Source organism: Eubalaena glacialis, chromosome 10 (genome assembly GCF_028564815.1).
Source record: "Eubalaena glacialis isolate mEubGla1 chromosome 10, mEubGla1.1.hap2.+ XY, whole genome shotgun sequence".
Taxonomy (NCBI): Eukaryota; Metazoa; Chordata; class Mammalia; order Artiodactyla; family Balaenidae; genus Eubalaena; species Eubalaena glacialis.
In genome coordinates this window covers 19,175,429-19,202,570 of record NC_083725.1, presented here as the reverse complement: position 1 = coordinate 19,202,570, position 27,142 = coordinate 19,175,429, and the positions used below count along the sequence as shown (strand labels likewise).

At 49.6% G+C, this 27,142-nt stretch overlaps 1 protein-coding gene across 1 annotated transcript; it reads left to right on the top strand.

Annotated features, from left to right (window-relative positions):
• Nucleotides 1-621: 621 nt before the first annotated feature.
• Nucleotides 622-27,142, top strand: LOC133099797 (neural cell adhesion molecule 1-like). Its single transcript, XM_061203674.1, is given in 10 exon segments — nt 622-984; nt 1,413-1,542; nt 8,646-8,770; nt 12,135-12,315; nt 22,123-22,330; nt 23,565-23,643; nt 23,645-23,682; nt 24,672-24,963; nt 24,965-25,479; nt 26,941-27,142. Coding segments are annotated over 10 exon segments (2,052 nt in total). The 3' UTR covers nt 27,062-27,142.

The window sequence follows — 27,142 nt, the reverse complement described above, 5'->3', positions numbered from 1 at the left end:
CTGTCTTAAGAGTGGTAGAGTTCTTTACACCTTGACAAATAACTAAAAGAAAGAAAAAAAACCACACACACAATAAGATGAAGAGCCTATACATTTGTCAATCTTGACTTATTTGCTTTTCTTGAGTCAATTGGAGGTTTAGAGCCACATTCTTAAAATCATTAACTACAATCTTCCCAAACAGGTAATTGACGAACAGATGCATTCGAAAACTTGTCAGTAACAAAGTGTTATTCCAGTTTACAGCAGCAGTTTAATTCTATTTAGATACTAAAACTGAATACACTGAATACTGCAAACTTTATTCCCAACCACTCAGTAAAATACTACATACCTTTTGAGACACAGGGAAAAAAAGAAAAACCTAAAAATCTTAAGACTCTTCCTATTTTCATTTCCAATGATACTTCCCAATCTTGATGATCAATCAGCGATTTAAATGTCAACTATAACCCAGTATTTTATTAGGTGCTATGCAGTATACTAGAGCAATAGAAGAGAAAGGACCTCAAACCCTCTGCTCCCGCAAATTGAAAGGCAGGCTTCCTTACCCCTCCAGACCACTACTGGACACAGGGAAGAAGTCGGCCGCGCTGTCGCAGCGCAGCTTCACCGGTCATCATGGCCCGAGCGCGGCATCGGGGACGCTGGCTGTGGACACGGTGCCCACACCCGCCTGGGGGCCCCGGCTCGCCTCCCAGCCCCTCGGGCGCCCACCGCCCGGCGGCTGCGGCCCCGCAGCGTGCGCAGGACCCGCGTCGCAGCCAGAAGACGCAGGGCCACGGGTCCCAGTTAGGCAGGCCCCTCCATGACGCGCTCACTTTGACGCCGGCCTCATCGCTCTCCGCGCCGGGGAGCTGCCGTTCCAACCGGCAGGCGGCCCCGTGGGGGCGGGGCTCGAGGACGTCAGTGCACTCGCCGTGCGTCCGCACGCAGCCCCGCCTCCCATGGGGACCGGGCCTGAGGAGCAGGGCGGCCGGAAAGGTAGGAGGTGTGGAGAATTAGGGGTTTCCAAAAAGCGTTTGCTGACTGATCCAAGCAAAAGTGAGACATGGTTGTATCAACGCATTTTTTTAAAAATATTTAATTGCAGTGGTTGATTTTTTTAATTATTAATTAATTAATTAATTTTTTAAATTTAATTTAATGTTATATATTTAGATATACATTTATTTATATTTATATATATTTATATTTATATTTATATTTATATTTATATTTTTTATATTTATATTTATATTTATATATAAATATATATTTATATATATTTATATTTATAAATATATATTTATATTTATATTTATATATTTATATATAAATATATATTATATATTTATATTTAATTAATTTTATATAATTTAATTTTTAATTAATTAATTTTTGTCTGTGTTGGGTCTTCGTTTCTGTGCAAGGGCTTTCTCCAGTTGCGGCGAGCGGGGGCCACTCTTCATCGCGGTGCGCGGACCTCTCACCGTCGCGGCCTCTCTTGTTGCGGAGCACAGGCTCCAGACTCAACGCATTTTACAAGTAGTAAAACTCCCGGTAAGTGTCTGTGCTCGCCCCGCCCAGGAGAGATCGTGCCCTCCGTGAGGGACAGGTGAAAGGCTGAGTGAACGTCTGCCTGTGGTCCGTTACCTGGTGCACGGGTGTGTGAATTTCTGCGGAGAGCTCTTAATTTCTGTAGTTGCTGCTGACTTGACACGGTGGTTGGCAAATGGTGACGTGTTCCATGCATTCAGGACATGATCGTGGTGACAGCACCACAGTTGCAGCCCTTCCTCCAGGGAACTTGTCGCAGCCCTGCAAAGCCACTGACTGGCAGAAGTGACAGCGCAGCAGATAGGAGGACCTTAAACCAGAGGGGGCCAGGTCAGCTGGCACATATTTTCAAGTGATTCCAAAACAAACCTTCCATCTGCATCAAACCGTTAGACAACTAGACTCGTTTTAGGCTTCGAGTTATTTAAATGTATCGACTCAGGGAGAGTAAAGCTTCTTGTTTTCCCTCTGGGTTAGTCTGCTCGTTTCAAAGAGCAAGTCCAATCAATCAAGATATTATTCAAGAAGGTGCCGGGGAAGCTGACCCCAGAAAAGGCTGCCAAAGAGTGTGGCACTTTGCATCACTTCTGCTCTCAGTACATTCAGAAAAGTGTGGTGAAATTCTTCATTCGAGGTCTTGTCATGTGTTTCCTGGCCTTTGGAGAAAGGTACCACTGTGTTTTGGGAAAGGGGCCAAAAAGCAGATTAAAATCTAGTATTATGACTGGAACTTTTTTAACAATGTAAAGTTTCATAGAAGAAAATGTTTATAAAAATATGCCTCTTTATGAATATAGAAGATTACATTTTCTGTTTTTGGTGAGTTCAAGCGGCACTCCCTGTAAAATGAATTCTGTTTTGTGCCTCAAATCCTTTTGAGAATGAGTGTAGAATACATAAATTACATGTTTCTCTTTGCAAATTGGGCTTCAATATTTCATGTGCCAAGAAAATGTTACAAAATTAGGGCAGCATTAATATCTTTATCCTAATAATGCTCTCGAAACACAATTTTGTGTATTTCACTTCATCTGCATAAACTGTTTGGTGGCTGGCAAAACTGGCAGTAGACTAATATGCTACAGACAAAACCCAAGATGCATTTAGTGCTCAGATGTAAATTATTCCCATTTTGGCATCCTTGCCACTACAAGGGATCTTCACACCGTGTTCTAGGAAAGCTGAATTACAAACGTGATGTCCTGCCTTCGGGTCAGTTACACTGTTTTTGATGAACAGAGCCTTCCTCTACCCATGGCATTCTGCTCAGGGACACAAAGCGCCTGTACCTTCCACCTCTCCCCCACCCCGCCTCCCTCAGTCCCCCAACCCAGACCATCTACTTGTCATGGCAAAGGTCTTATTGGCTGTTTTGCTTTGAAACCAACCACAAAAGGATTGCAAACGTTTTGGTGACCATCCAAAAATTGCTCTCCATGGATTATAGACTTAAGGGATAATGAAAAGTACTGATTTCCTCAGAAACTTTGTCCGGCTATACTGAGGGAAAACCAATTTTAAATGGGCAAAAACCACCTAAATCCTGGTAAATTTCATGCCAGTTATAAATGTATGAGATTTCTTAGCTTTTAGTTTATAGTCAGAACAGAAATGGATACAGTGACCTATGAAGGTCAAGTAATCGTACATCTTTTATCATCACAAGGAACTACTTGACGTCTAAAATTTGGAGGGGGTAGGAAAAAGAATGACAGATTTTTTAGTACACAAAATACTGTAAATAGGCATCTCAAGCAGTCATTTGCTCCACATCTGCAATATCATCGGGACTACTTAGGCTAAGAGTGATTAATAGCAGTGATTGTAAGAAGGTATTTTTTTAAGTGCATTATCATGTTATTTTCAATTTTGGTTTCATGAGGTTCCACTGCCAATACGACTTTGTCATATTTTTCCAGCTGAGTCTTCCTTTTTCTGAGGTTTCTTTGTATCCTAGTGTCCAGGTACTTGAAACTAAAAATAACTTGTTAAATCTTTGTACTCTCAGAGGACATTAATCTTACTTCTTAAGCATTTGTTCTTCAGCTGTGTCTGTGTTGGAGAGGAGTCCTGCTTTTGTTCAGCTGTTTTTCTAGCCCTGATGGGTAGATGAAAAACCTAAATGAGCCCAAAGGATTCCCATGTAATTAACAATTATACCTATTAAATGTCTCAGAAAAGACCACTGCCTTTGCTGGGGAAGCTTTTCTCAGGCTTAGGGAGAAGTTGTCACTGGGCCAGATCCACTCTGTATCTTATCAGCGCCTCATTTACAGCCCTTATGGCTTTCAAAAGTGAGGAGTAGGCCTTCCAAGGGGAAGCTGAGCTCTGAGTCAATGGTGATGGCAAGGGCTGGGCTTGAAAGAGAAGACAGACAGGCAGAGGTGGAGCCATAGCATAAAGAAACAGTGACAGAAAAAGTGGAGGAAGACAGCTGTGTCAGGGGTGGATGGAGTGAATCACAGCACACACCAATAGTAAGTTCACAATAAATGTGTGATTGATTGGATCAGATAAAAGGCAGGGAAGGGGGGATTATGTTACTGATTGTTTCTAAAGAAGATTAACTTTTTCTTTCATTTCCTTTCTGCTTATCACCTAAAATTCAATAGCTACACTGACTTAGATATGTGGTTATTAGTTCCTATTTACATCTTGTATTCTTTTCATTCTTCTTATAATGTGTTCCTTGATTTTTTTTTTTAAATAACTGCTTTATCATTTCAATAAAATATTTGGGGAAACTATTGTACACATTTCATTATGTTACAATACTTGTTAGTGATTTCTAAGGAGATGATGAAGAAAAAATAAAACAAAACCAAATATGTACAGGCAGGAAGCTGTAGATCCTAAGTTTTAGAAACTAGATGGATCTGTCATTTTACAGTTGAGTCGATTATACGCCTTCAGAAATGTTTGAGTTCATAAAGGTACATATTGTCCTAGTTTCTTCTAAGTGGAGTTCATTTGGGGGTAGATTCAGGATGTTGGTGTGTTTTGTGGATGTAACTAGTAATTTGGTCTTGAGAATGTGTTAGAAAGTACTCTGGACTGCAGTCAGAGACAGGAGTTGAGATTCTCCTAGAGTGATGCGTAAAGAGAAATACCACAAAAATTACGTCATGCCATCCCCCTGCTTAAAGCCTTTCAGTGACTTCCTTAATCAAATCCAGCTTCTTCAGAAGCCTCCTGTGAGCTCTGGTCCCGCTCTCTGAGTCTTGTCCTATGTCACTTTCTCCCCTTTGGCTGGGCCCCAGTCGCTCACACATTCTTTCCAAGTTCCTAGAAAACGCAAGCTCCTTCCTGCCTCAGGGCTTCTGTGCCTGATGTTCCTTCCCCTGAAATTCTCTGCCCCACCTCCTTGCCCAGCTGGCTCCCTTAAAAACCAGCTCCTTGGAGAGGTCTTCTCTGACCACCCATCTCAATCAGGCCTCCTGCCTGTTCTCCCAAAGCATGCGAGTGATTTTCTTTGTAACACATGGCAGCATCTCTGAATATTTTTTATATTTAGACTTTACTGTCTCCCCTTCTGGAATATAAGCCAGTTACCTTATCTTGTTGAACGATGAACCCCCCGGTGCCTGGCCCTATTCCTGGCTTATGTAGGTGCTCAGTAAAAAGGTTTGGGTAAAGGGAAGCTTGAGTTCTGAACTAAAGCACTAAACTTGCGAATCTGTACAAGTGAAAGGAATCTGCAAATAAGAAAACCCGGAGACTTGACAACTGAAGTTTAGTGCTTATTTGAAGCATATAGAATGAAAAGGAGCCATTGAAAAACAGAAAGGCAAAAAAAAAAAAAAAAAAAGAAAAGGCAAAAAAAACCTTTCATATTTAAAGCAAGTCAAGAATAGCAAAAGTTTAAACTATCAAAATCTTACGATGACAGAGCACAAACAAAAATCAATGTATTTTAGTGCCTTTAAAAAATATATATTTAGAAAGAAATATAAAATGTTCAAATCACCTTCAAATTATGAGAAGAACATGAAAACATTGGACAAATGCTAAGATATCACTTCATGGGCAGTTTTAAGAGACGGAAAATGGGAAGAAGAGTAAGAAGGTAAATAGGAAAAGGGGGATGGGAAGAAGAAAAACAAAGGAAGGAGAGAAATACTCTGAAGACTCTGGTCACTTGGGGGTTGGAGAGCACTTTGCTTTCCCTGTCCTGTGAAGTACTAATCAGTTGAGTAACCAGGGCTGAGGGCTCTGGACCTGCCCCACAGGAGGGACTCTGCCTTCAGAGCTGCAGAGCTTCTATCCAGAGCGATAGCCAATGATAGCCGTGGACCAGGTGAAATCAAGGCAGCCGTCAGACTCGGCCAAGAGGACAGAAGTTCCAACAGTGTTTCCTAAGCCACGGGTACTTGTGATCCGGGTGCATAGGCACAGTGAAATGGAAAATGGCATCACTCACAGGGAACTGTCTTGCTTTTGTTAGAATGGTTGGTAGCAGTGCCCCAGACCCTGGGGTTGATCTGGCAACCATGACGATGGAGTTTGGGAATGGGTGAAAATTGCTTTGTTAAGCCTAATGCAGGTTCTAACCTTGGTGGAGGAAGTGATATTTAATGTCACATAAAACCAAAATGAATTATCCTCTAGAGAGTCATCTGGTTGGCATTTCTTTCCTATTTTTCTTCCTTCCTAGGCCAGCTCAAGTCTATTAAAATTCTGTTAGCTAAATGTCAGTGGGTTCAGCATGCCTCCTCTCTGTGGCACATGTTGAAATTTTCCTATAAAATACTATTTTAATGTATTAAACAGAATTTTATTAATGTCAGCCCCATAGATTTCCATACAACCCAGTACCCTGTCTGGAGTTACATTTACCGGCGTCGGTTTATTTTTATTATTATCAATTCATGATGACAAAATACTTAGTGGGAACAAGAAAAGGGAAAGCAGCTTTGCTGCTTGAGCTAAATTACTGGAGGACTAAGATTTGCATTTAGCATTCTGGCTGTTGGGGCTTAATTAGGCCAATAGTTTCCTAAAAGAATTGAAGCTAGAGTTTTCTCTTGGTTGTCTAAAAAGAATTAGCCAGGCTTGGCTGTGCCAGGCTGGAAAATTTACCGGTTTATTAAGAAGGGGCATTTTGCAGGCACGACATTAAAAGATTTTGAGCTGCGCTGGCACTTTGGTTTCCCCAATGAGGAATTTTTCACGTTAATCCTGTGTTTGCTCTGAGGACCTTCCAGGGCCATTAGCACCCTGTGGGCTGACATTATCCAGGGGCAGTGTTAAGATCAGCTCCGTGCTTTGTGACCACCTAGAGGGGTGGGATAGGGAGGGGGGCAGGGAGATGCAAGAGGGAGGGGATATGGGGATATATGTATATGTATAGCTGATTCACTTTGTTATAAAGCAGAAAGTAACACACCGTTGTAAAGCAATTATACTCCAATAAAGATGTTTAAAAAAAAAAAGTGAACTCATTTTGGAAAGCTGGAAGGTTTCAGAGTAGAAGTGTCCTTATCTTTTTTAGTACCCATGTTACGAACAAATTTCGAGTACCTGACACACAGTGAGGCCAAACAAACCAAAACATCAGAGTTTGGAGCAGAGAAAGGTTATTGCAGGGCCATGCAAGGAGACAGATGGCTTCTGCCCAAAAAACTCCGAACTTCTCAAAGGGTTTCAGCAAAACACTTTTATTAAAGGCAAGGTGAGGGAGGGCATGGTTAGTTGTGCAAACTTCTTAGTGGTGGAATCCTTTGTTCTTGCAGATATCTACATAGGTCAGGTCAGGATGTTCCTGTAAACCTCAATAAAACAAATGTTATTTTCTGTTCTGCAACTTTGTATCTCTATATGACTGGACTCTTAAAGGTCAGAGTCCTGAGAACAGGCTATCCTGTATATTTCAGGCTGTAGGCAACATTCTTTTACAAAAGGTTCAGAGCACAGGCAACAGAACAGATCTAGTTTGTTACATACAAGCTTATCTTCTCGACCTTGGATTCAGAGTTCTACTGCAAGGAAAAGAGAAACATTGACTTTTTTCTGTTGAGAAATGCTAAAGACATATTTCCCTCTCTCTTCTCACAAATAAAAAGACTTTAATGATCGTTCCATTAATACAAGGTACCAAGGATTATCACTCAGGCTGTTGAGCGCAAATGCAGGATACAAGAAACTTGCCTACAGCAACTCGTGCTTTACTTAATCACAACTGGAAACTCGTTATTTTTTTTAATGAATCTAGGTAATAAAATTTAATTCATACAAAGATGGTCACAAGAATGCAGCATCATTCCACCCCAGTTAGGGATTAGACTGCTGGGATGAATCATATATCCAGGGGAAAAAAACTGGGCTGCTTTGAAAAATTATTTGATGGGTGTAAGTTTTCTCCTTAAATGCTTACATTTTCCCATATTTCAGGCTGTTCCTCAAAATGTACCAGGTTCATAAAAGTTAAATCTGCAGTTGTAAGAGCAGCTAAAAGAAAATACAAGCACATGACAGAAGAAAAAAACAACACTTCTCTTTAAAATGGTGAAAGGACTATGCTAGTAGGGAGGGCAGTTTCCCAGAACATTCCCAAAAGGCGTTCTCAGTTTGGGCTAAGTCTGAGGAATCCAACTGGAATTCAAAGTTTTATATGCATTGCTTTTTTTTTTTTTTTTTAAGTTTGCTATTGGGGGTGCACGTGTGAGAGCTATAGTTTTTTTTTTTTAATTAATTAATTTATTTATTTATGGCTGTGTTGGGTCTTCGTTTCTGTGCGAGGGCCTTCTCTAGTTGCGGCAAGTGGGGGCCACTCTTCATCGCGGTGCGCGGGCCTCTCACTATCGCGGCCTCTCTTGTTGCGGAGCACAGGCTCCAGACGCGCAGGCTCAGCAATTGTGGCTCACGGGCCCAGTTGCTCTGCGGCATGTGGGATCCTCCCAGACCAGGGCCCGAACCCGTGTCCCCTGCATTGGCAGGCAGATTCTCAACCACTGCGCCACCAGGGAAGCCCTATGCATTGCTTTTTAACCATTTGAATTGCTGAGAAAGCAAGAGGCCAGCCCCACCCCATCACTACATCCCATTCTGATGGATTGGATTTTCATTTTGTGGATGAAAATGTCATGCGAATTACGTGGCTGTTTCAGGGGAACCCAGTGCACCTAAGCTCGAAGGGCAGATGGGAGAGGATGGAAACTCTATTAAGGTGAACCTGATCAAGCAGGATGACGGCGGCTCCCCGATCCGACACTACCTGGTCAAGTACCGAGCGGTGAGTGGCCTCCTTCCCGGGCTTCACACCACCCCGCAACCCTGACACCTGCCTTCGTGGAGCAGCAGCGTGCAAAGCCCAGGGGGGCAGGGGCGGCCTCTGTGCCTGGCAGGTGGCTCCTGGGTCCAGGTTAGGGTTTTACATTCCAGGATTGACTTGCAGCCTTTAGATCATGTCTACACTGAGACCACTTTTTTTTCAGTCCCCTATTTTATATTTTTTAATTGAAATACAGTTGATTTACAGCGTTGTGTTAATTACTTCTGTACAGCAAAGTGACTCCATTATACATATATATATATATACATTCTTTTTCTAATACTCTTTTCCATTACGGTTTATCATAGGATATTGAATATGGTCCTTTGTGCTACATATAGCATGGATAAACACACTGAGACCATTTTAAAACCTCTAAAATGACTTTGGTGACGACAAATCCATACCATGATTGATTTTTCTGCTTCCTAAATTATTCTATGAAGTTATCTTGCCATCACCCAGTACTTTTTGCAAATAACATACTGATATCTGATAATCACACTTGGATAAAGTGTGTATCATAGGCCAGGCATGCAGGCCCATGATCACATGCATTTTCTTCTCCCCAAGAACCCTACGAAGCTGGTCTTAATGATTATCCCCACTTTACAGAGGAAGTAAGTGAGGCTTATGCAGTCAGTGACCGCGTGACTCATACAGCCAGGCAGCCAGGGTTTGAATCCAGGTCTGTGTGCCTGAAGAGACGGGGTCCTTAGCCCCCGGCCTGGACTGCCTCAGGTCCTAAACCAGCTCCTTCCCTCGCCCCACCCACAGTGCTCGTGCAGCCCACCTGAGCTGTTGTCACCCTGCTGTCCGGCTACCAGTGAGCCTGGCCTTAAGCCTTTTCTTCTGGGTTTGCCCACCACCCATCTAAGATTTCTGACATTCCACCTGTCATCCCCGACCCCCAAACTGAAAATCATCCCATCGTGGTTTTTTGGTTTTTTTGGTTTTAGAATGACCCTTGGCCATTGCCTTCCACAACCAATTGCTGAGAGGTTTAGAGGCAGCCTCTGAGCATTGGAAATAGCCTCTTGCTAGGATTTCTTGCCCGTAGAAAATAATGAACTTGAGAGGAGTTTTCTTTCTTCAGATAGCCCCCCAAATAGGCTTTTCCCAGGAAGTTTGATATACTCCCTCTCTGCCTTTTGATCAGCCCTGCTTGAAGTGCCGTGGGAGCCCTAACCCGGTTAGGTTTACGGAGAGTGCGTACAGCACAGAGCACTCCCGGGCACACGTCTCAGCCGCTGGGCAGCCAGTCAGTCCACTCAGCCCTCTCCTACTTAACTGTGAAGTCCGGTGTGAGCCTGATGTTGGAGGAGGAGCCTCAGTTGACTTTCCTAAGGCCCAGCCCAGAGGCACCACCATCTGAGAGGTCCCTGTGGTTTCCTTGCTGTGGAGTAGGATGCAGGGCCTGGGCAGGTGGTCCCATGGAGCCCACTGGAAGTGGGCAGTGTGGGGGGAGGATGTTATTATGTGTTGTTATGCTGACGTGGCCCAACAGACATGGGACCCAATTCCAGCTTTGGGACCTGAATAGGTCACCCAGTCTTCCATAATCTCCATTTCTCCATCAATAAAATGGGGAGAGCTTATCGAGCTGTTGTAAAGATTAGTTATAACATAAGCAAAGAACTTGAAATGTGCCTGACACTTGGAAAACTCTGTACATGGTAACTGTGATAATCACTGCTATGATGCAGGCTGGGGCTGGAAATATCTCCCTTATGAGACCACATCAGGTGTCAGTGTTCCAGAAGAGCCGTCCCAGCTGTGCCAGGCAGGCCTGCCTTAAAAAGACAACTGGGGCAAAACACTGGGGTATGTTAGACTTCGACAACCTTAACTGTCCTCTCTCTTCCACCTCAAAATCCTAATATTTGCTGAACATTACTATTATTATATATTATTAATATGTATTACATAACGTAATGTTTGCTTTATATTCTGGCTCTCTCTTTTGTAATGATGTTTGCCAAGGAAAGAAGCCTTTCAGAGAAAGAGGACAAAAACACCTGAATTTCCCCGTTTTAACTTAAAATGGGGCACATGCTGACACTCTCAGGAGCCAACTTAGAGCCACAGCCCGGCTTCCAGATAGACTCTGAGGACACGAGCGCCCCCTTCCAGCATTTCCCCACACTGGTCATGGCCATGACACGAGAGCTATCCCATTCCTAAAGGCATCTCTTTGGTTGGTACAAAGCGTTTTTCTGGGAAGACGGCTGGCTCTCCTGGAATGTAACTCTTCCTCCAGCCTCAGCCACGGGCTAGACCACCTCTCAGGTGACACTGCTAGCATGTTCTGCTCTTCCGGGGAGCAGCCCAATATCCAGTAGACATGGGTCAACGGCTCCCACCCAGAACAAACTCACTGGCAAACGTGTAGGATAGAACTGGAAAGAACATTCGAGAAAAGAGGGGCACCTATAACTCCAGTTTCGTGTCTGAAATTATGCCCTGGGCAGTGCTCTGCTGAGCTGAGTGTACCTTGTAGGCACTCTGGGCACCTCAGCCTTGGACCTGACGGAAGAATTCACACCTGTGACACCTCCAGCTCCAGTCTCAGAGACCAGGTCACACTGCATGGAATAGGACCATCCAGTTCAGTGCAGCAGATGTGTGTTGAGCTCCCTTCTACGAAAGGCTTTGGGCGCAGAGGCTCTTGGCCACAGCTCGACTGCCCATGTGGCTTGGGGAAGTCACCTGACCTCTCCCTCCCTTCCCTGTCATCAGCTTTAGTAAGGGCCTGGCAAAAGCGCTGGCAGGCTTGTTGTAGGGATGCAGTGAGAAAATGTGCAGAAAGCCTTTAGTCCAATGCCTGGCATGTAGTGGGTGCTCCATAAATGATAGTTTTTATTTTTAATAAAAGTGGAATCTGTGCAGTGTTCCCATGTCAGGGAGGTGAGTCACACACCTGAGTGTGACCAACATTCTGAAACAGGACAAGAAACACCGTTGTTGGATTACTCTTCTAGGTCATCCTTAGGCCATGGGCCAGCATTCTAGAGTGTAGCTTGGGTCCCTGCATGCTCTCAAGGTGATGCACAGGACATTGAAGAGTTGGCCCCATGCCACACTGGCAGTCTGCCGCTGTTTGTATTTGCAGGCACGCACGGTTGACCTCCTGACCTGCGTGATCATTTACCTTTGGGTTTTTCAGGCTGGTTAAGAATAAAGACCATGTCCTATCTTTGGTTTTTATTTCTGCTTTGCACCAATCGTTACTGACTCCCTTACGTTCCTCCTGTTAGCTGGTCTTAGCAGCTATTTCATCTAAAGCTTTCTGGTGTCTTGTGTCTTTCTTGCTGGTTTCTCCCAGAAGCTCTTCTCCGAATGGAAACCAGAGATCAGGCTCCCATCTGGCAGTGACCACGTCATGCTCAAGTCCCTGGACTGGACTGCCGAGTACGAGGTCTATGTGGTGGCTGAGAACCAGCAGGGAAAGTCCAAAGCAGCTCGCTTTGTGTTCAGGACCTCGGCCCAGCCCACAGCCATCCCAGGTATGACGGCTTTGCTTTCTGTGAGTTTCCCGCTTTGAATTAATGCACAAGTGCCGCACCTCCTAATGTGCCTGAACAGCCCCTGACAACTCGCTTGCTTACAGCCATCCTCATGATCGGTTGCCCATGCAAAGCTTAGTTTTGCTTTGTACCTAGCTGTGCGGTAGGTTGCGATGGACTGGACCCCCAGGAAGGCTTGGCCAAGCCTCCTGAGTGAAGGTCCTGTGTCACTCAGCCTTGGAGGACTGATGATAAGCCAGTCCGTGGGACCCCTCAGATGGGAAAGACCCCAGCTCCAGCCAAGCTTTGGATGCTGGTTGAGGAAGGATCCTTTTTCGAGACCTTATCTGCTATCTACCATTTCATACAAGGACCACGTAACTATTTTTAAGCACTTTCTATCTGATGCTTGCTTACCTGCACAACTGTGGTCCAAATCTCTTCTCTGTGGGAACCCCGAGAGAAGGAACATATGGTGCCCAGTTAGTTAGTTAAAAATCCTCTCTGCCAAGGGCCTCTCAATTGAAAGAAAGATTAAATTGAGCCACTTGAAACAGAACAAGTGGAGAAAGTAGACGCTGGAAACCCCCATCCATGAAAGGCAGTCCAGTCTGCTAGAGGCCGGGATGGGAGCAGTTCTCCCAGGAGATGCAGATCTGTCTCTAGGGATCCAGGACCAACTCAAGTGTGGGAATAAAGTGAGAGCTCTGCTTTCCGGCCCAGCTGGCTTGCTGCTGATGGCCAGTCTCCTCAATGACCTAATTCCTCAGAGCAGAAAGAGATCTTCATCGTCCCTCTCTGCTTTTCTAGAGCAGCCAGATGCCAACCACAGGCAGGAGAGGTGGGCATAGAACATACAGCTGCAGCCTAGTGGAGGGGTCCCCATAAACACTCTGCAGTGTCCAAGTATGGTAGGAAGATGCTCCAACCTCCCGGTGGCCTTCGTCTGGCCTCCATTATGCCTGTCCTGTCTAGAGTGCTTGCCCCCGGCTCTCAGCTCAGTGATCACGATTGCTCTTTCCAGAGGGAGAGAGGCCAGAAAGGACATGGGCTACTATGACACAGGGCTGTGTGTGTGGAAGTGGGTTAGTCGAGCAGCAACAAAGCAAGATCAGCGTGTGCTTCCCGATGGTTGGTTGTGCATGAGTGTGTGTGTCTGATAGATGTGTGCGGGCCCCCAGGGAGTTGGCGGCCATAGCTGAGAAGTGTCCGTGGTCCTCCCCTCTGCATTGACAGGGAGGCCCCTTAGCATAGGCTAGGGTGGGTGTCTCTCTGCAGGCACTGGTCACGTGGTCAGTGATGAAGCCAAGGCATCTAGTTGTGACTGTAAACAATGTTCTCCTGACTGCTTCATAGGCTGTCCAAATAGAGGTGGCCCTCTCTATTCTCTGCCCCTTCTTTCTCTGCGTTCTTGGGTCAGTTTTTCCCTGAAATTGACAGTGTGGTGGGAGTGTCCAGATCTGCTCGGCTTTTATGGGGCACTTAGGAGATGGGGGAGTGAGAAGCCTTGAGTGATTCCTTTGCAGTGAGACAGATTTCTCCTGGCATCTATTTCCTCGGGTAAGACTTCGTAGGTGGTGATTCCGACACGCTGCGTTCCCAGGCTGGGTACTGCCAGCGGCATCAGCTTCTGGGTTTGGAGAAGTTGGGGCCACTGTGTGTCAGATACAGAAAGTCTGGGAAGACCAGTCCCCCGGGTCCTGCCCACTGGAGTTGTCAGAGTCCTTCTGGCTAATCTCCCAGGCTCCCAGTTAAAGGGGAGGGTTGGAGGGGCTACTCACCTCCCCAAGAGGGCTTTGGGCTCTACTGCATAGGTTTTAGAAGGAGGTTGCTTGGTTGGACTTCTCTGGGACCTGCGAATAAAACCTCTGAATTACGAGATGTACGTTCACGGTGGAATTCTGTGGTCAGTGGGTGGTGGAGGTGAGAGGTGCAGAGCTAGATTCTCTTTAAGAGCGCTATGGGTGGGGGGATTGTACAATAGGAAGAAGAGTCCGATTTATTGCTGAAAAGGTGGCCCCCATCCTTGCATACAGTTTGCTGCACATACTACAGTGATCAGATGCATCTCTACCCCAATGTGTAAAAAACTCTAGAGACTAGAAGGCCGTGGGGAGACCCCTGACTGCATCTTAGAGACCTCCCCTTATCAAAGGTAACACTTTCCTAATCAGACTCTTGTATTTGCCTGTGGAGGCTTCTGTTCTCTCACTTTAATTTCATTTGCTCGCTGACCCCTAACTCCTGAATTCACCCTGCTGTGCTGCTTCTGGCCTTGCTGAGCTTCGGAACTGGCCTTATGGTGATAATACCACACTGAACTCTTCTCTAACCTTTGTCAGTTTAATTTACAAAGTTGAATTAACCTTTGATTCTTGCATTTTCTATATTTGACCTATTTTTTTTTTCTTTTTATCTATTTTTTTTCCTCTGTTTCTGTCTCTTCCTTCTCTTTCCTCCTCCCCCCTCCCCTTCCTGTGTCTGTCGTCACATATATCACCTTGGACGTCACTGGGACATCCCCACTGCCACATTTGTTTTTAAACAACCACATTCTCTCTGGGGACCCATTGCTTGGCACCTGCAGCGACCTTGGGAGGCTCCTCCGCGTCCTACACCTTTGTCTCATTGCTTTTCTCTGCAGTGACTCTTCTCTTGCTCTGTTAGGAACTTGAATGCCAAAAAACTAAATTTGCCTAAAAGCCCAGTTCCTATGAGAATGATCAGTGCCCCCTTTGGAAGAATCTGTCAGGACTGCCATGGCCACACCACCAAGCTCCCTGTGGAAGAGGAAGGTTTGGCAATTGGAAAAAGCTGGACCTCCAGACTTATTACCCTTCACAGATACTCTTGTGCCACCTCATAAGGAGTTTGCCCCCTTTTTCATAGCAGTATAAAAATGTTTGGGAGCTCTTCTCTTTAAACTCTCTCTCTCTATATTATATATTAAAAAAACAACAAAAAACCATTACACTAGGTTTACAGAAAAGTTTCTGCACATCTGCTACTGGTTGCATTTTTGGTTCTTACCTGAAAATGATGTAGCAGAGAAGGATTTCTAAGTACTCTCTAAAGCTTGCATCAGATTGTTAAAATCACCCCGTGTCCCCATTGTAACCCTGTGCTCCTCTGCTGCCCTTCAATAAGTAGTTGGCTTCGCTCGCATTTAAGTGCCCCTGGTAAGCCCGCTGCAATTCACCGGAGCATTTTGCTGGCATGATGGGCAAAGTAAGTCACCCTGTTGCCCATGCAGCGGAAGAACTCGGATTCGTTGAGTATTTTCTGGGGCTGATCCAACATCCTGGGAGGCGCCTTGGTCCTGGTAGTATAACCAGCACCCGACGCTGGCTCTGTGAACAGGGCCACTCTAGGACGTGCCCAGCACCTGTGGGCTCTGGAAGGTGCGTGTCTCCCAGTCAGGGTGATACCTGCTGCATGGCTACAGATCAGCCACAGACCTCGTGTCTTGGCGGATGTGGCCCAACTGTGACCCACATTATCGTGTAAGCATCAGTCCCCCAGGTTGGAAGCATACACTGTGAGCCTGGCGCGAGTCGCACCCCCTCCCCACACGTGCTCAGTAGAGCGCGAGGCAGGGCCAGCCCGGAGTGCCCATAAATTGGAACCCAGCCAGCCTGTCATACTGCCCGAGTGCCCCGACCCCCTGTCGGTCAGTGGCTTCAGTGACATTTTAAAAATTCTGGTGGAAGCCAGCTGCCCCTCTGCTGTTGGGGGTACCCCCCGACATGCCCAGGAGAGGAGGTGAGGTGCATTTGTTAAAGTTCCCCGTAGAGACTCGGGTGAATCCTGCTCAGGGGCGTCAGTGTCTGAGCTTGGGGGTACCTTCTCCTGAATAAAAACTCCCCCCTCCGTTGTGGTCACATATCATTCCACATATCTCATCTCTGAGCATCTCCACAGAAGTTTGATCTTTGTTCTTTTTGGTTTCTTTACTTTTTGGTTCTGTTGTTATTTTTTAATGTTCAAAGACGAGCCTTTCTCTTTGGAAATCCAAATGATCCTATGGTCTGCAGGGCAGAGCTGTCCGTGTCAGTGGGCACAGGCCCGTGTCCCCAGCGCTGGCAGTTTAGAGGGTCAGGTACACACACCGGAGGCCACAGGCTACCCAACAGCTCAGCCAGGCAGCGCCTCTCGCCCCAGCCCCGTTGGCCTCCAGCCCCGCCATGAACCTCTCCCCCAGGATCCCCCATCTCCCGTCCCACCACGGCAGCAGGAGCAGACACGGTTCTTAGGCACAAGGCAGAGTATCAAGAAGAGGCCCATGGTGCCTCCGGGCCCGGCGTAGAATCCCAGGGCCATTAGGAGGGCAAAGGAGGGAGAGGTGGTCCTCACGCAGGTCACCCGTCACTGTCCCCTGACTCCCGGCAGGCTCTTGGTATCATCTTCGGCAGAAGTTGCATATTCACCCAGGAGGGCCCATCTCAGAGGTCTGCCCCACCCTGGTCCCAGTCCCACAGGCAAGGGCCTATGTCTGTGTTTCTGAAGATCTGGCCCAAAGTGTGGGGAGGCCTGACATCCATGACCCTGTCCCCTCAGCTCATTCTGGGCCAGGCAGGCCTCAGCTGAAGCAACTTTGGGGTCATTGCATTGGCCCCATTCAGACAGGCCCATGGTTTGTAAGGGATGCCCTTCGGGAGACAGCATTCAGGCACGCCCGCTCCCACCGGACACTGAGTTCTCTCATGGTGGCTGCAGCCCTCAGCCCTGCCGGGAACCCCTAAGACAGGCCCTGAAGGAGGGAACGCTCGCTGCCCCGCTCAGCCGCCCTGCCCCTGCGCCCTGTCTCAACGCTGCCCAGTCTCAACACGCCACAGGGCTTCTCTGCTCATTTTTTGGAATATTTATACGGCAGGTGTGGATCACGTTTTTCTACTAATAAGAATGCTAACATTGTTGTGTAGATAATCAGCGAGGCCTTGACGAAGTTTACACCTTTGCATTATTAAAGGAAATAACAGTTCATGTGGACTCACCAGCGTGTTTGGATTTTATTTGATAGTTGTGTGTCCTACAAAGTGCCCAAATCCCTCTGCCTCCACCTCACAGGTACCTGGATTACTCTGATTGCCCCAGAGAGCCCTTTAAATTGGACCCCAAACGCGTGCTTGCTGAGTGGAGTTCTAGCCACAGGAATCGCTTTCCCTTCCTCGTGAGGAGCGATGCAGTTTTCTCAGCTCTCCTAAGAGCTGCTGTGGGTCACCGCCTCCTTGGACTTTCCCCAGCAGACAGGGCGAGGGGAAAGTGCCTTTGCAGAGCCAGAAGGTGGTCACCTTGGGATCAGGGGCACACTCTGGGCCACCAGAGCCACAACTCTGTTGCAAGTTCTCCCGATAGCACGGCTCCCTTCACGACTTCATATCAGAGGCTTCACAGAGTGACGTGGTGACAGAATCTAAGAGAAGGGTCTCATTGGCAAGCCCTATTCTGTTTATAATCACACTTAGTTGGATGCCTCCTGAAAGCCCCAAGGCCAGCCATCTATTCAGCAGATTCCAGGAAGGAACAAGCAGACGAGTGAACCAGAACCTCAGCTTAATGGTTCCGAGAGTCGGAGGCGGGAGGAGGCACTTCTGCACTGATGTCCCGCGACACAGTGACTCGGGCCCCCTCAACTGCAAGGTGGGAGATATCTTCCCATTTTGAGGCATTTATGAGCATAGGCACTTGTAGGTCTCAGTCTTGGGCAAGCCAGGTGTTCAGTGCCGACACCTCCCAGACCAGGAACCACAGAGGATGGGCAGCCCCAGCTTCATAGCCCTACCGTTCAGTGCAGCTCTAAGCCCAGAGGTTGTGGAGGAACTGCTCCCAAGAAGCACTCTATGTATGCAGGTGTGCAGATGGGGGTAGCCAGGAGAGGTCAGGGGAAGGTCATGCAAAGATAGACCGCAAAGTTGTTTTCTTTTCCTTTTGTAAAATGTTAAGCAGGATGCAGGAGATAACCTTTGTCCTTCTAGTTGCCTGGACTAAACAATTCTGTAACAGCCACCAAGAGGTAATGAATGTTGGCTTGACTTGGCTACCCTTTCATTTGCATCCGGTGTTTCCTTTATTTACAGTTTTTTGTAAAAGCTCCACACATCCTTTCTCCAGCTTGAGGGGTACCTCACTTCCTCTGGAAGTCTAGACTCTTAATGGTGAACTGGGTGGTCCCTTGGGGATAAGTCTTTGCTCTCTCTCCATCCATCAAGTACATCAGTTAGGTCAGGGCCACCAGGTAAGACTGCACAATTCATCCTTGGGTGGGGAGTCATAGGAACAGCTGTTATTCATTGTAATGCAGGCAGAAAACTTAGAAACAGTGGTCCTCAAAGTCTGGGGTGCATAAGAATCACTGGGGTGCTCCATCAAACCCTGAGCCTGAGCCTCACCCCCAGAGATTCTGACTTGGTGGAATGGGGGAACCCCAGAATCTGAATTCGTAACAAAGCACCCCAGGAATTCTGCTGCAGGTGGAGAAACATTATGCTAAAAGGTATTTATTTTTCAACTAAAGATAAAATCATAAGAATCAATGAATAAAGATGGGACCTACCGATTGTCTTGCAGGAAAAAGTCCTACTCAGTACACACTGTGGAGGACATGGACATTAGGGAATCTGTACCCTGTGCTGGGGACTGTAGGACATCTCACATTCAATGACAGGCTCTTAGAGTTGAAGAGGACCTGAAGACATCCTCTATCCTAAGCTCTTCCCAGTGCAGGAAACTCATTCAGAGCATTATGGTATCCCAGCCAAGGGATTTTCCAGCCTCTGCTTGAATGCCTCTGGCAACAGGGAGCTCTTCCAAGGCAGCTCACACCACACTTAAATAGCTCTTGTGTGTTAGTTCTGTCTCATGTGAGCTCAAGTTTGCCTCCTACCCCCATAGTTGCCATCCATTAGGGACACTGAATAAGACTACTTCCTTCTCATGACACACCTTTAAATATTTGGAGACAGTGTTCTTATCTCCAAGGCTAAACACTGTTCCTTTGTTCAACAAATATTCTTTGAACGTTTCTTATAAGTTGGGTTGTCCTAGATGCTGGGGAGACAAGAGACAGACAGGGTACCTGCCAGGATATTCTAGAGGGTGGGGCAGCCAGATAAAAAGCATGTCAATGAACAGAAAATGGCAGATAGTGGTAAGAAGAGAATAAAACAGGGTAATGTGGTAGGTACTGGGTAGAGGTGCCTGAGTAGATAAGAGATCGGGGCAGGGGAGGGGGGAACCTCTGCAAGAAGGTGACATTTGAGCTGAACCTGCAGGATAACAAAGAGCCACCACAAGGTGACGGGGCTGGAGGGTTCCAGGCAAGGCATCAGCCAGGCGCTATGACAGGAACGGGCTGGGCGTGGTGAGCAGATAGAATGGGGGCGCTCCCGGCTGGAGCACAGGGATGGGCGGCAGGGCTCAGTGCCCTGAGTTACAATGGTCAGAGGAGTGGGAGAGTCCACAGCACGTGTAGCACCTTTTAGACTAAGGGAGAGAATTTGAATTTTATATGAAATGAGAGAGAAGACCATTGCCCTACCTTCTGTTTTATATCAGTCTCGTCGTCCTCCTGGCCCTTGGAGGTGTCGGCCTTGGCCTTCAGAGCAGTGCAGCCCTCCGATGGGTCTGCTGAGCCCAGAGCACAGGTGGATAACGGCTGCTTCTCCCACACGGAGCAGCTTTGCAGTGGTTTATTTTTCTTCCTTAGAGACGTGACTAGTTCCCTAAAACCATATTTATGTATAAACCTCAGAACATGGTGTTAGTGCCTTTGAGTCCAAAAATACAGACATTCTTTCCCCACAGAAATACCTTAGGCTCCTTCTGCAGGAAGTAGACACTTAACACCTATTGGGTACGGGTGTCAGCTGGCCTCCAGCCCTGAGTCATGGGATGGGGAGGAAGCCCAAGGCCGTATTTCTTCCCTGTTCAGGGAAGCAGCTTTGGCATTCTGAAGACCAGGAAGGCCTGCGTGTCTTTCTTTGCTTTTGTGTGTGGATGTGTGAGCACCACGGGGAAGCAGAGTGGACGATGTGCTACTGGGGAGAAGACCGGCTCTAGCTGACCGCAGGGACCCGTGGCCGGTTTCCTGCCGCCAAAGCCCAGAGACAGAGTGGCCAGAGCTGGGTCCTCTGAGCATGGAGCCCGTTGCCGGACTCGGGCCTTCCTGGGGAACAGGCTGTGTCTTCAGTGTGGGGTTGAAAGGGACCAGTGGGGGAGCCTGAGGAGGGGCTGGGAAGCAAGAACAAGGTCCCAAGGAGCCAAAAAGATTCAAGATCCTAGGAGGCTCCTCCGGTGCAGGCCCAGCTGAGCCCTGGGTGCCAGGAATTAGGTTGTGAGTGGTCGTCTCTCATGTGCTGGCCAGTGGCCTATACCCTGAATTGAAGTTAGAAATAAGGGCCATCAGAATAGGACAGCAGTTGAAGGAGCCCCGCCATGCCTGAGCAGGGCCCCTGGGACACACAGAGGGCCGCCCAGGAGCACAAACCACAGGGAGACAGAGTGTGTGGCCCATCTCTGTCACCTTGGGTTACCTGTTTTTTCCATCATTTGGCATGTGATGTGGCCAGAGGCCCCTGGGCCTGGCCCAGATTCAGCAAAGGCCCAGTGAGACCCAGGTTGTGTTGGCCACAGTTCCTGCCTCCAGTCAACAGGCCTGGGTGACCCCAGTGGGTCCGGAGGACACAGGAAGCTTCAGACAAGGTCTGGTGGTACGATGGGGCTGCCCCTTCTGGGACCCTGTCCTCCCAGAAGAAGAAAAATGAAGCAGGGTACCCACTTTTCAGCCTGGGGTCATGGTTTCCACACTGGCTTCCACAGAGCTCTGCATGGGTCCTTGCTTCCCCCAGCACAGCCTTCCGCCTCCCAAATGCTGGTGGGAATCACCAAGCGGTCAGGGGTCCACCGCAGGCACCTAGCACCCATCACGAGGGGGCCCGATGCAGCCGAGCCTGGGGTCCTTCTGTGATACCATCAATAGCCCAGGGCCCCCAGGGGATTCTAGATGGACACCAGGGAGTGAGACACAGAGGTTGAGTCATTCAAGTGAGTCCAGCTAGAGCGGGGATGCTGGGTGCTGCTCAAAGGTGAGAATGTGTGTCCGTCTGTGGTGGGCACGTGTCCTGTGTGAGTGAGCCTGTCGTGCGTGCGTGCGTGCATCTCTGGGTGAGTCGGCTGGGTTTCCTGAAATCTGATCCAAGCGTGCCTGGCTCCCAGATGGTGAGTATTCCCAGACCTTCCACCTTGCCCTCTGGGCCTGGTGAGGCCCCAATATCTCCAGAGTAAGTGAGCTTCATTCGTCTTCCTGGTGCAATGAAGAAGGATGTGGTCCAAAGTCGGGATCCTCTGGAGCGGCTCCTAAAGAGGGGGAAGGAAGCGCGGAGGTACGCGGGGCATCTTGTTGTGCCTGACGTCACCACAAGCCCAAAGGAAGTCCTGGGAACCCTCTGTCGCCCCATCTGGGACCCTGTACCTGGCAGCTCCCAGGGCTCATGGGGAGACCAGCTGAGTGTGGGTTGAGAGCAGGGATGGAAACACAGTGCCCAGTCTCCTCCTGACTTGTGGGTGCCTTGCACCCTTGTCCCCTGGTCTATGAGAGGAGGCTGCCATCCTTCCCTCTTGAAGATAGAAAGAGACCCTGTTGTCTCAATACCTGGGGGTAGAAAGGCCCCAGGGAAAGTGTCACTCTGAACACAGATGCCACAGCCGTCCTGTGGGCTCTACCCCACCCCCAGGGCTGTTGCTCGGCAGGTCCAGGTCTGCATCTCAGTGTACGAACAAACACCATCCCTCTCTCCCTCCCCCCCCAAGCCAACGGCAGCCCCACCTCAGGCCTGAGCACGGGCGCCATCGTGGGCATCCTCGTCGTCACCTTCGTCCTGCTCCTGGTGGCCGTGGACGTCACCTGCTACTTCCTGAACAAGTGTGGCCTGCTCATGTGCATCGCCATCAACCTGTGCGGAAAAGCCGGGCCTGGAACCAAGGGCAAGGACATGGAGGAGGGCAAAGCCACCTTCTCGTGAGTGCAGACCTGCCTGCTGCTGCAGAGTGCTAGACTCTGCCCCGGCCTGGGGCCCAGCAAGGGAGCCACCTCAGCTTCCCCACTGGAAACCCCGAGGGGAGCAGAGCATTAGAGAACTGTCTCTCAAAGCAGGGTCTTCAGGGGTACCTGTTTAAAAAGCAGACACCTGGACCCAACCCCACAACTAGAATCGCATAGACGTTTGAAATCCCTACGTAGGTCAAAATGAGGGGAATTGTCAGAGCTAAGCCCGGAAGGGAGCTACCAGGGAGGAGTCAGCATTTGAGAGACACACTTGCCTTGCTGCCATTCATGCAACCATCATTCAACAAATATTTATGGCGCAGCCGCTATGGGCACGGCACCATCCCCAGGCATTAGGGGACAGCAGTGAACAAAGCAGATGAAAATACCTGTCCTCCTGGAGGACGATCCAGCATCCTCCTGGAGGATGTGCTCCTGCACTGGTACACGGGCGAGGGCATGGACGAGAAACAGATCCTGAGCCAAATAGCAGGAACCTTCACAGACTGTCACTGGATGGGGCTGAGCTGGAGCAAGGCGAGAAGGGATGGAGCAAGGAAATAAGTTGTTAGCACCACCCCATGCCAGGCACTGTATATACATACACATACATCATATAATTATACATGTATGTGCATGCATATACATATACGTATACATGTTTTACTTACATATACGTATAGCTATACTTATACATGTATGTACTTACATATACTTATACGTATACACTTATACGTATACATACATCATATACTTGCACGTATACATACTTACATATACGTACACGTATGCTTATATATACATCATATACTTATCCGTGTTCGTGCTTACATATACACATACACATACGCGTACATACATACTTACGTGTATACGAATATAGATGACTTGAGCACTGAACTGTGCCAGGCACTGTGCTAAGCACTTTATATCCATTATCTCAGTTAATGTTCATAACGTCTAGGCAAGGTAGAGACTGTTATTTGCCCCATTTTCCAGATGAGGAAATGGAGGTATGGGTGAGCAGGTCACACAGCTAGCAAGAGCGGGGGCTGAGATGCCGCACTTGACTCTGGTTCTGGATCCCACCGTCCCCCACCCCCCAGCCTTGGGCCAGGCACAGGTGCCTGAGCTGTAGCTGGCTTCCCTGGGAGCCCCCTGCATCCCCCAGCTCCCTGGGATGGAACCAGCAGAGCTGTCTCCACAGGAAAGATGAGTCCAAGGAACCCATCGTGGAGGTGCGAACTGAGGAGGAGCGGACCCCAAACCACGACGGAGGGAAACACAAAAGAGCCCAACGATGCCACGCTGCTGACGGAGCCCGAGTACGTGGGCGGGTCGGGCTGCCACCTCCTCGGCAGAGCCTCACACCCACCGCATCACCCTACGCACAGCTCCATGCTTCCCACCCACGGCTCCCCGCCGAGCATGGCAGGCCAGAATTCTGGAGTGCTGGGCCAGGAGTGCCTGACCCCACTCTCTCTCTAGAGACGAGGCATTCTTGATTCTACCTGGGTGGCTGTGGATGCCTTAAAGGCTCTGTGCGTACGTGGGATCCCTAGACCCTGTGCCCAGGTCACACACACATTCTGGAAATGGCTTAAGGAGACAAAACTTCATTGAGAGAGGCTGAGCTTAGCAGATTCTGTTTAGGATTTCCAAGAATTCTAGGGTTTTCTGCATTCTTCCTAAAAGGGCAAGGGAAGCTGGGGCCCTGGTAAAAGCTCCCTGGTTCTCCTGGTCTCGGAAGCCTTGGGGACCCTCGGTCAGAAGCCACATCTAGCTGTGATGGTAATGACCACGTGGGTATTGTGGGTCCTGTGGGTTTGAAGGAAATGGAGTTTCATGGAAGCTCAGAATCTCTGGCTGGACCACCCACAGCCCTGAGGGATCACATGGAGCCCTCTTCGTCTCTGGGGCAGGTGGGCCCAATTCCCCAGGGACCTATGATGCCTGCGGTGGTGGACGCTGAGCTCCAGCTGGCCTCTCCCTGAGTCGAGATGCAGGCAGGGGTCCGAAAGGGCCGCCAGGGCCGTAGGGAAGGGAGCCCCGTGCAGATCGGGAGGGGAGTCAGCAGGGAGGAAGGTGACAGGCCCTGTTAGACTGCCGAGTTCTCCGTTGTCTCCTGTGTCCTCTTCTGCCCGCCTGGGCGTGTGCTTCCTCTCGCGTCCTCCTCTCTCTGTGGGCCTGTGTCCATGCCTGTGCGTCTCCCGCACGCCAGCCCCCGGCCCCCGCCTTGGCCTCTGCCCTTCCCGGCTTCTCTGTCCATCTCAGCTTCATCGTCTATCTCTTCCACTTTCTGTCCTCCCCACAGGCTGCCTGCTGACACCACAGCCACTGTGGAGGACATGCTGCCTTCTGTCACCACCGTCACCGCTAACTCTGACACTATCACCGAAACTTTTGCCACTGCTCAGAACAGCCCCACCAGTGAGACCACCACCCTCACCGCCAGTATCGCCCCCCTGGCCATGGCCACCCCTGATTCAAACTCTGTGCCCGCCGGCCAGACCACCCCTTCCAAGGGGCCCGGCGCTGCCGCCACCTCCCCACCCCCAGCCTCAGCCCCCAAGGTCGACCCCCTCGTTGACCTGAGCGACCCCCCTGACCTCAGCCCCCGCCGCCAGCAACCTGTCCTCTAGCGTCCTGGCAAACCAGGGGGCCGTGCTCAGCCCCAGCACCCCTGCCAGTGCGGGCGAGGCCCCCAAGGCCCCTCCGGCCGGCAAGCCGGTCCCCCGCCCGGCCACGGCAGCCGGTCCCCTAGCGGTGGCACCGACGACCCCCACCCCAGAAGCCCCCCAGGCCAAGCAGGAGGCTCCCGGCACCAAAGGTCCGGACCCTGAGCCCACCCAGCCCAGCGCCGCGAAGAGCCCGGCCGAGGCAGCCAGGGCCCTCGCCAGCCCGAAGAGCGAGGCGGCCTCCATCAGCACCACAAACCCTGCCCAGGGCGAGGACTTTAAAATGGACGAAGGGAACTTCAAGACCCCAGATATTGACCTTGCAAAGGATGTTTTTGCAGCCCTGGGCTCTCCTGCTCCCGCCGCCGGGGCCAGTGGACAAGCCCCTGAGCTTGCTCCTTCCACGGCCGACGGCGCTCTTCCTCCTGCGCCAGCCAAGACCGAGTACGGCCTCTCTCTGTCCACTGTCGCCGGGGGGGTGTCCCGTGGTGGTGTGCGTTTGTGCTGTGTCCGCCCTGTTAGATGTGTCTTCAGCCTACTCCAGAGCTTCTCCGAGGCAACTGTCAGCCAGGGGCTGGGCCGAGGCAGAGAGTGGGCACAGGCAGCAGGCCCGCCAGGCAGCTGCCTGCTGACTAATTAGGCCACGTTAATTAGGTTGTATCCTTATCATCCTAGCAGTGGCGTCTGTCGTCCCTGCAGGAGCCTTTGCATTCGGGCCACGGATGAGCGTAGCTTGGGAAGTGAGCTAAAGGAGGTCAAGGTGCCCTGATTGGCCTCCCTGGGGCCCGCAGGCAGTGTGTCATCCAGGGCAAGGCCGAGTCCCCAGCAGAATGGCACGGGTATTCGGGAAGTAAGGAGACAGACCCTGAGGCTCGTGTGGGGAGAGGCTCTGTGTGGTCCAGAAGGCCCCGTCACACTCCAACCGACACACCCACCCGCCCACCCTTGCTTCTCCTGCCCTTGAGTGACTGGGAAGACGCAGAGCTCCCAAGCACTGAGTGACCGCTGGGTCTTCCAAGTTCAAGGCCAGGTCCTTCAGCTTACAGGTTTCTTCAGTGTGAGGCCAAGATGCAGGGGCACCAGCTGGGGCTGGGGTTTGAGTCTGCTCTGGTGCGTCCTTAAACCAGATTCTCACTCTTGGGACTGATAGAGGCAGAGTCAGACAGAGGCTTTTATAGAGGCTCCTGTGGCTGCTCCCAGATAAACGGAGGTACTGCCACCAAGAGCAGCAAGGGGACCCTCACCAGGAGCCCCGAATCTGTCAGAAAATAAAAGGCCAGCCCCGCCCACTCAACCCCACTCAGCTCCCCTGCAGCCCGGCAGCCCACTCTGGCCTCTCATCAGAGTCCCATGGAAAGCTGCCTCGGTAACAAAAAGCATTTTCTTACCCTGCCCGGGCAAGCCATAGAGGCATCACCAGGAAAGGCAGAGCACAGATGGGGGGGGGGTGCGAGGACAGGCAAGAAGAGGTGGTTTGCAGAGGGCACCCTGGAATCAGTACCAGGGAGCCCAACATACATGATTCATACCAAGCTGGGCTGCTGCAGCCATGCAGGGTGAGGGAAAGGCTGCACCTGCTGCACTTGCACCACCCCAGGTAAAGCTGGAACCCCTGGCATCAGATAAGGGCCAGAAGGGCTCCTTCCGCTGATTCAGTGGCTCTCCACTTTGGCTGCAAGTTAGAACCACTTGGGTGCTTTTAAAAGTCACCACGTTCAGACCAATTAAATCAGGATTTCTGGGGACACGGCCCAGGCATCAGTGATTTTTAGACACTCCAGGTGATCCTGACGTGCAGCTGAGTTTGGAGACCAGTGCTCTAACTGGAGCCCCCTTTGAGGAACTGGCCAGAGGGTGCGTTACTGCAGACCGTGGTCTCAGTGCTGTTTTCCTGATTCTCCGCAGGAAGGGTCCTGTAGAAGCAAAACCGGAATGCCAGGAGACAGAAACGAAGCCAGCGCCAGCCGAAGTCAAGACGGTCCCCAACGATGCCACACAAACAAAGGAGAACGAGAGCAAAGCATGATGGGTGACGAGACACCAGCAAAGATCAAAATAAAAAGTGACACAACAGCTTCACCAGAGCATCTCCAATATCTCATACACA